Here is a 9799-nt window from a genome sequence, read left to right as displayed (position 1 = left end):
ACTGAATGCATCCCACGAAGTGAGCTGTAGCTCAGGAAAGCTTATGCTCAAATAAAGTTGTTCAGCTAAGCAAGGCCATTGGCAAGTGGGGCGCGGCCATTCCCGGGAGCCGGAACCTTCCTCGGCACTCACGGCTCCGGCGTGCGGTTTCTCTGTTTCCCAGGAGGGGGCGCCAACTTCCGTTCGCGCCCCTGGAGTGCACGGCGGCCCTCTCTCGCGGCGACGACTCCCTCCGCCTCGTCGGCCAGGCTAGGTGCTGCGGCTGCGCAGTGGGCACGGCCTTTTCCCCCAGTGCTACGGGCTGTGGACGTTGCGCGGAGCGGCCCCCGGCCTAAGCCGAGACGGGACAGAACCTGGCGCAATGGTCAGTACCGCGCACCAGGGGCCCAGCACGGGTAGGGGGGATACGGGCTGGTGCCCCCGCGGCCGCTGCAGCCTCCAGCGCCGTCCCCGCCGGCCCGATGGACTCTGATTGGGGAGGCGCCCGGGCCCGGCTGCAGCAGCTTCCAGCGTGGCCTAATGGCCGCCCCCGCCGCCCGGGCCCGCTGCTGCCGGGACAGGGCCGGCGGCTCCGCGGGGACAGTAGCCGCTGGCAGGGGCCTCGCACAGCGCCTCAGCTGCTGGCTCCTCAGGCCCGTGCCTGCCCCCCTCAGACCCGCTTCGGTTCCTTGTCATCGCCCCTTCTCCGCCCGCGCCGGTCTCCGGGCTATAGGGAGCGGCGGGCGGGGTGTCTCCGCCATGCGTCTCCGAGTGCGGTGGAGAGCGCCGGGCCATGTCTGCGGGGCTCCGCATGGCAGCCGGAGACGCGCATGCATGGCCCTGGCCTAGCGTATGGCCAGGCTGTGCTCGGCGCTGCCTCTAGCTGCGAGTGAGATGGAGGGGTGGGGGGAGGAGCAGGTCACGGGGTGTTTCTGGTTTATATCAGCTGGGGGGGGGGGAAGCAAAGCACTTGCTTTTCGGTCTCTCTGGGTTGCTGTGAAAATGCGCTGTGCCCTCTCTAGCAACTGGCTGTTGGCTTCAAATTTGGCAGCGCCTGTTTCATACCAGTAGTCTTTTCCCCTCGTTGCCACAGGTGGGCTTTGATGCAAATGTGCCAGCTTAGTGTGGTCAGTGATAAGTAGTGGAGAGTGGTTGGAAGTTTTCTTATCATGTTGACATTAAAGCTGCTAATTGTCTTTTTGACACTATTATCTGGCTCAAAAGGTTACAGAGCATGTTTGATTGTGAAAGTAATTATGATTACATGGTAATTGATTAAATTCGTTTATTTGGGTAACATACTTTTAAGAAGTATCTAATTAATGAATATGTATACATCTAATGAGCCTCTGCTGTATTTCTCTACATAAATCCACATGAAATAAGACAATAAGATGTGCCTTAAGTTAGAATTTGAAGGTTGCTTTCCTCTTTTCCCTTGGGATAACTTCTGATTTTTTAATGTGTTTAGTTTAAGAAAACACTGTATATTCTAGCTTTTCAACCCCTCCTCCCGCCCCACAGACACTTTTTAATTCAGGATAGCCATCACTAGACTTCTTGGTGCTGTGATAATTATGTCCAGTTGTAATTATGTTTTCTTTGTTCAAGGGGTTTGTGAAAGTTGTCAAGAATAAGGCCTACTTCAAGAGGTACCAAGTGAAATTCAGGAGAAGGAGAGGTACAGTTAATTTTTCCATAGCTCAAAGTAAACTATATTGATGTATGTCCTTGTTTGTTTCTCATGTCCACACTAAAACTATTGTCTTTTCAGAGGGAAAGACTGATTATTATGCCCGTAAGCGTTTGGTGATTCAAGATAAAAACAAGTATAACACCCCTAAATACAGGATGATAGTACGCATTACCAACAGAGATATTATCTGCCAGGTAAGGATTTCTTTGCTTACTTGGCTATACCAAAGCACTTTCTTTTTTTTCTTTACACTAAGGAGGGAAAAAAGCAACTCTGCGTTCTAAGGCCTGGTCTAACCACAGTTTTTGTAGTGGTATAGCAATGTGTGTTAGGAGTGTGATTTTTTTCATTCTAGATAAAGCATTGCAGTTATATCATGGATGCAGTTATACAGGTATAAATGTGCTTATTCCCAGATGGGGAATAAGCTCTCATGGTACAAATACAGTTGAACTCATGTAACTGCATCGACACTCAGAGGCAGTTCAAACCCTCACTGCTGAATCAGAAATGAAGAGGTTTTCTTAATTTTGAGTGCTAGTTTTCAGTTCAGAATGAGGTGCACTGTGAGCTATCCCCAACTTCCATAGGCAGAAAGAAGCAAGACTGACCATGTGGTTTTGACAGCTAGATTCTACTCCTTCACTGTTGTGGGGTCTCCTCACCCCCAAAGATTCTGTTGGCTCCAGAAGCAAATGTGCTTTTAACAGCTTGTCCATAAAATCCTGAATCATAGGATTTTAGTTGGGGATTGGTCCTGCCTTGAGCAGGGGGTTGGACTAAATGACCTCCTGAGGTCCCTTCCAACCCTGATATTCTCTGATTCTGTGACACCTTTTGAATTCTGTGTGAATAGACTTTCCTTGTCTGTGCAAAAGGACACTTTAAACTTGGAAACTTCATATAGGTTGTTTTTATAGTCCTTAATGAAGACTATATCACAGTCCAAGTTTGTAGAAACCAGGACAACAGATAACTGCAATAAAAAGTAGACTGTCTACAAATGCTGCCCATACCCCTTAGTCCTCTTCAAGTTTTTAAAAACACTTTCCTTCCTCTTGCTGTCTGAAAGTACCACACAACTAGGGGAAATATCTGAATGCAGATGAACGGTGAAGTTGACTAGATGTAATTGCTGTCAAATACACAAAGGGGAAACTAAGAAAATAACTGTTGTTGTCATCTTAACTATTGTAATGGTAGGGGGCGAGGCTCAGATAGAAGTGCCTGTTTCTATTTGTCAGTTTAGCTCTGATGCAACAGAAGAAGCAGTATTGAGGCTGCATTATCACACAGCTGTACTTCAACTCTACTTTTTTTTAAATTTTTTAAATTTTGTGGTTTATTTTCAAACCTTTCATCATCATGTTTTAAATGAGGAAAGATGAAGAATTTAGATCTAAACTTGTGTATTCCAAACCTGCATGTGGAGGTCTTGCAGTACTCCCATTGACTTTAGTAGGATTTCCACATGCAGACGGGAGGCAGATTGAGCCCACAATATTATAACCAGTGTGAGAACACTAACGTTTATTTTGTTGTCAGATTGCATATGCCAGGATCGAAGGCGACATGATAGTCTGTGCTGCCTACTCTCATGAGCTGCCAAAGTATGGTGTGAAAGTGGGTTTGACCAATTATGCTGCAGCCTATTGTACGGGCCTGCTGCTGGCTCGCAGGGTATGTACCCACTAAACTTATATCTAAATGTCAAAGGGCTTACTTCAGTAGATGGGCAGAAAATAAAGGAGTCTGTCTTACAAAACAGAGGGTTCCACTTATGTATGTACCACTGAATTATTTGGAATTGTGTTCTAAATATTTATTTTAAAAAACCCTGAATTTGTAGATTGATTTGTTTGCCCCAATGTGACTGTCTGATAAACATCGGTGGGCTAAAGTATGCACAGATTTATTTAGTGGTTGCTGTTAAAACCTTCTGAAGATGAGATTAGTATGCACTATTACTGAGAGAGCACCAGTGTAGAATACCTGGGTACTGCCACAAATACAGAACCAAGTTTTATTAAGATTGTCTTGCAACATGAAAACACTTCCTTTTGGCTCTTAAATCAAAGAACCTAAATGTGGAGAGAACTCTGGAGGAAGACATACTTACACTGTACTGTTCCTGTTACAGCTTTTGAACAAATTTGGCCTTGATAAGATTTATGAAGGCCAAGTTGAAGTAACTGGTGATGAATATAATGTGGAAAGTGTGGATGGACAGCCTGGTGCTTTTACATGCTACCTGGATGCAGGTCTTGCCAGAACTACCACTGGAAACAAAGTCTTCGGTGCGCTAAAGGGCGCAGTGGATGGTGGCCTGTCCATCCCTCATAGGTAACTTAATCTCAGATAAATTGGTCAAAAGGGAGACTTCACATCTTTGTATGCATTGTAGTGATATTTTAACTTCACCTTAGGTTAGTTCAATTCAGTGTGGAGTGACCCTGTTAATGTGGTAACTAGGTTTAATCCAAGTTGTATTTACTTGTTTCAGTAGATGTTATTGACATTCCTTCAAAGGACTCTTGAAGTTAAGGGAGAAAGATTAATGCTTATTTAGAGGTTACTAAAATACAGCGATATAATTACCTTCTACTTTGAGTATCTAGTGACTGCAGTTAAACAGAATAAACACTTCCTACTGTTCATAGTGCCATAGAAACAATTTGTAGTAATGTGTAATTCTTTTTAAATCTGTCTTAACTCCTATTGTTGGACTTTTTATTTTGAGAAACTATGTACACCAGGTTCAAAATGATCATTGGCCTTAGGCCCTCTATACAACTATTAGTGGAAACTTGGGCCAGAATCTAAAATCTGTCTACAGTGGTGGCACACGTTTCTGTGTAGAAGTCCTGGCAACCTCTGCTTTAAGCTAAAATCAGTGAACGATCATGACTCAAGGTTGTCGTCTGCATTACCTAATTCTGATGTTTGTTTGTTTGCTTCTATGAATGCAGGTGTGAAAAATAGTCTGCAAACAGTCGCTGGGATAAGTTAATGGAAAAGGGGAAAGTTCAGTGTTGCTGCTTTCTTTTTTAGGCTGTCAGCCTTCTGTCTGCTCTAACTCGGCTGCTATATGATGATACCCCAGTGACTGAGCAGTCTGTAGTTGGTCCTCGGTCTGTGTATGACGTATGTCATTGTTTCAAGACGGGACTGATGGCAGCTGAGGATGTCAAGTTGATTTCTTAACTTTGCTTAGAGAAAGCATAATCTGTCAGCTGGTTTAAATTCTTTTTCGTTGGTCATGCTTTCCAGCTACCTGTCAAGGAGCTATATTGTATCAGTCACTTGAGACTTGTAGAATGCAGTCTCTGAATCTTAAAGAACTTCTTAAACCAACTTGGATTAGGTGATATAAGATTCTAACCACTAACCTATAACTCGTGTTTCATAGTACCAAACGTTTCCCTGGTTATGACTCGGAAAGCAAAGAATTCAATGCAGAGGTTCATCGCACACACATCATGGGTCAGAATGTTGCAGGTTACATGCGTTACCTGATGGAGGAGGATGAAGATGCTTACAAAAAACAGTTCTCCCAGTATATAAAGAACAATGTAACACCTGACATGGTAAGACATTGTTTGTCTGTAAATTAATTGCATATTAGTAGTGGCACTAAAAGATAATGTCTTGTTTAAAACTTATGCTAGTAATGCAAATACTTTGTAAAATAATAAAGTGGGCCATATAGATAGCATGTTATCAGACCAGAGTGGTACTTCCAATGCCAGGCCTCTGCAAACCTAGCGATATGATTCTTAAAAGTTGGACACGTTCCCTGAACCAACAGCTGGTAATGAAGGCCAAATATATGACCTCTCTTGTCATACTACATGCTTCATCCACCAAAAAGATGCTAAAGGTGTGACCTGCTATCAAAAAGCTTAACAGCTTGTTAAATGTGTTGCTTGACAAATATCAGACCAAGGAACTATCTACTCCTTTCCATGACACTGTGTTCTACCAGAATAATTTGTTACCCTTCCTCCAACTAACTCTTCGTTGCCAATGGTTTCTTGCCTGTCCTACTGTTACGTTTTTTACTTGTTTCCCTGTCACTCCTGATTCTCTGAGAACCTTCTGTTTGTATCACTTGAAAAAGCTGATTAAATAGCAGTACAATGTGAGAACACTATATATAGCCCCTTGTTAATTTTTAGGTATTATTTTGGTTTCTTGTAAATCATTTTGTCTTAATGTCTTGTCTTAAAATAACTCCAACTAAATTTTAGTGTACTAAATATTTAAGAAATTCCATGAAAATTACAGTGAAACTTTGGCATTTATAATCTTAACTTCTATATTCTCTGAAGCAGTTTATATTGCCATGAATTCTGTAGTCAAGTCTTCTTCTTACAGTAAGAACTCTTTCTTATTGCCCATACACTAGATAGGCTAAAGAGCTGTAAGCTTTCAAAATCCTTTCAGGGCTGACCAACGGACAAATTTTTACTGAAATAACTTTGGCTGTGTCTACATAGCTGGACCTGTGCCGCTGTACGGTCCCCTGTATGGCCACTCTGTGCTGGCAGGAGAGAGCTCTTCTGCTGGTATAATTAAACCACCCCCAACGAGGGTGGTAGCTGTGCCAGTGGGAGATGCTTTCCCGCCAACATAGCACTGTCTACACTGGCACTAATCTGCATTAAAGACTACTAATGGTACTCTTCCATGTGTGCAGTTGCCAGGAATATACTGCAGTCATGAAGGGAGGGGAAATGTCTCTGAGATGTGGTTTAGATGCATTCCATGTTTAAAGAGAACCTCTATATTAGACAAGAAAACTTACCTAAAGCAGTCAGAATTGTTCCTTAGTAGTGGCTTAGTCTAGTGCATAGAGCACTTTATGGGAAGTTGTGGCCCTGGGTTCTATTCCTGCCTGTACCACTGGTATGCTGTGTAGTCTTGAGCAAATCACTACTGTTCTGTGCCTCAGTTAGCCCATCTATAGAATAGGGATAAAGATGTTAACCTCCTTTTTAAAGCACTTTGAAATCTGCCACTGAAAAGTGCTATTTAAGAACTAGGAATTTGTATTTCCAAATTTGCTAAGGTGGAGGTTCTCTGTTTAGAGATGGGCTTTAGTGCAGCTATTGTCTGTTTCCCTTATCTCCCACAACTAAGTGATTTCTGATGGGATCACCCAACACCTAACTGATAAATTCATCAGTTGCATGGCTTAAGAATTAGGGACCCAGACTCTGCCATTCTCTCACCCTTGCATTAAAAATAAAATTTCTATCTTTATTGAGCCACAGCTGTACAAAACACTACCACTATTGTGAAAAAGTGCATGTTTTTTAGTTCAGATTACTTCATTCACACATGGCCATTGTTGTAAATCACTAGCTTGAACCAAAACCTGACTAAATGTTCCCTCAGACACATACAGTCTTTTGGAGAAACTGGCATGACTTGAGTTTTCCTCCTTTGCCTGGGGCATACTAAACATTCCGGTTTCATTTAGAGAACTTCCTGAGCTAGTTCTTAATTTAGGTTGAGGAAGGAGACATTTTGCAAAAGCGATGCACATAACATGGATAGACTTCAGAGAAAGGGTGATCTAGTGTTTAGGATGCTTGTCCTGGGTTTCATGAAACTCTGGTGCAAATCTCTGTTCCGCTATAGACTTCTTGTGACCTTGGCCAACTAACTTAGTCTCTCTTTGCCTCTATTCGCTGCCTGCCACAGGTTTTGTGAGCTTGTGAGGTGCTCATACTATGCTATAGTAACTGGTGGGACCATCTAAGCACCATAGATAGAGACCAATGAGACTCTTCCCTGTAAAGAGAAGGTTTCTTGGGATTCCAAAGCTAACCATGCTCTTAGCTGAAGGATGACTTTTTTTTGTGCTAAAGTCCTATCTCCAGCGCACAAGAGTGCACTTCTGGTTAAAGGGTGGCATTTGATGTCAGCAGCATTTCTAGAACTTAAGATAGGTTGCAGAAGAAAGTTTCTAGTGTGAAATCTGTAGTGCATGTCTGTGCACAATTCCTGTGGGTGTTGCAGGCTTATTGTCTTTCTAAGGCACTCCTTTGAACTGAATCTTAGGCTTTGTCTACATTGGCACTTTTGTTGCTCAGGGATGTGAAAAATGACTCCCGAATGACAAGTTTTAGCAACGAAAAGTGCCGGGGTGGGCAGCACTTCGTCAGTGGGAGCCACATTCCGGCGACGAAGCTGCTGCGCCTTGTTAGATGTGGTTTTTATTTGTCAGGGGAGAACAAAGAGCGATCACACAGCGCACCTTACAACATTGCTGTGCTGCTGTAAGGTACGCAGTGTAGACATAGCCTTGCTCTGTCTTAAGTTACTTCTAAGTTACTCTTTCTGGGAAGAAGACTTAGCACCTTAGGAGGCTGTGTTCTGTTCCCAGTCTGGTTTAGCCCTCTCTGTAGGACTGTTACAGATGTTGAGAGATCACATTTGATGTCAGTCAGTATTCCTTCTCTACTCACTGGTATGTTCTTGGCAGTGGGATAGCTCCCAACTTGTATGCATTGAGTGAAGTTCTAACATTCATGACTATGGACTACATTGTATTTCTTGCAGATGGAGGAAATGTATAAAAAAGCCCATGCTGGTATACGGGAGAATCCAGTCCATGAAAAGAAACCCAAGAGAGAAGTCAAAAAGAAGAGGTAAAATTTTTTCCTTCTTTGAGTTAGATATGCCTGTTACAAAGCAAATTTCTGGAGCTGTGGCATTAATGTTAATTAATTCCTCCAGTCCCTGTTTAGTGTTAAAACTGGATGTTTCAGAAATGATCTAGGACAGGGGTTCTCAAACTTCTTTGCACCGTGACCACCTTCTGACAACAAAGTTACTACATGACCCTGGGGGAGGGCTGGAGCCTGAGCCCTGCTGCCCTGAGTGGGGGCTGGAGCATGAGCCCTGCTACCCTGGGTGGGGGGAAGAGGTGGCCACTGCCCAAGCCCCATTGCCCTGGGTGGGGGTGGAGCTCAGACTTCAGCTTCAGCCCTGGGTCCCAGCAAGTCTAAGGCTGGCCCTGGTGACCCCATTAGGGATCCTGACCCACAGTTTGAGAACCGCTGATCTAGGAACATAACTGGTATACTGCATCAGACTGGTGGTCCATCTAGGCTAGTCACCTGTTGGACAGTGCTGCCGCCACACACCTTAGAATTATTTCCCTTGGTTGTAAACTGGATACTATAGTGAAAAACGTGGTGCACTTCCATAATGTGACCAAACCTTGTTGTGATATACCAACTAATCCATTGCCTCAACCACTAAAAGAGTGCTATAGAAAGTACTCTCTGAAACACTATTTCCTAGGCATAATAATATAAATCTCACACTCATTCCTTATGGTCATGTAAGTTCTGGTGTTCTGGCACTTAGATTTACTATTACTGCCATGTGTATTTATACCGTGTTTGCATTGCAGATGGAACCGTCCTAAGTTGTCCCTTGCCCAGAAGAAAGATCGTGTTGCTCAGAAGAAGGCTAGCTTCCTTCGGGCCCAGGAACGTACAGCTGATAGCTAAGATATCTTCCACAATTTTCTATGAAGACTTTGATGAGTACAATAAACTTATTGAACCAGCAACTGTGTAGCATTGGCTTATTGACATTTGATCTAAAGATGCTTTATCTAAATGAAAGTCCAAACAAACTGTCTGAAAAAGAGGCTTACAAAATATTCTACAGCATTAGAACCATGATGACTGTCTTCAAGGTAACTTAGTATGTCTAAGGATCCAACTTACTGTATTTCACAGATCACTGGATAATGTTGTAAAGTTTCATTTTGTCACCTATTGACTTCCTCACCCTGTGAATTTTTGGCACTGGCTCTATTTCTCAGTACACTATCTTTGTCTAGTTCTACTGAAGTTTTAGCTTTATGCATTGGAAATGGAAAGTAAGATGAGATTTTTTTAAATACAGTTTGCTAACAAGTCATAGGCGTTGGTGAGTCTAGATAACAGCCAAAAGAAAATTAGTGTTAATTAAATGGTTTTATGTATGTACATGATTATCCATTCCTCCTAACTAAGAATGTATACTTTACAAGAGACACTGATTGCCACTATTAACTGCACACATATGGCTGCGCAAGTCAGAAACCGTGCCTCTGTC

At 43.1% G+C, this 9799-nt stretch overlaps 1 protein-coding gene across 2 annotated transcripts; it reads left to right on the top strand.

The window, feature by feature from the left end:
- Positions 1–206: 206 nt before the first annotated feature.
- RPL5 (ribosomal protein L5) lies at positions 207–9266 on the top strand (the record flags this gene model as incomplete). Of its 2 annotated transcripts, XM_084637102.1 has the most annotated exons (8): positions 207–364; positions 1591–1660; positions 1754–1869; positions 3221–3355; positions 3816–4018; positions 5085–5262; positions 8246–8334; positions 9105–9266. In XM_084637102.1, the coding sequence occupies 8 exons, from the start codon at positions 362–364 to the stop codon at positions 9202–9204; spliced, it is 894 nt and encodes a 297-aa protein (XP_084493228.1). In that variant the 3' UTR covers positions 9205–9266. The 2 variants fall into 2 exon arrangements, with proteins under 2 accessions (XP_084493228.1, XP_084493227.1); XM_084637101.1 differs by lacking the exon at positions 207–364 and having other exon boundaries at positions 1573–1660.
- Between the last annotated feature and the right edge of the window lie 533 nt (positions 9267–9799).

This window comes from Lepidochelys olivacea (assembly GCF_965140295.1).
Source record: "Lepidochelys olivacea isolate rLepOli2 genome assembly, chromosome: 8".
NCBI lineage: Eukaryota > Metazoa > Chordata > Testudines > Cheloniidae > Lepidochelys > Lepidochelys olivacea.
Note: the sequence above shows the minus strand (reverse complement) of the source record. Positions and strands in the feature narration are given on the sequence as shown.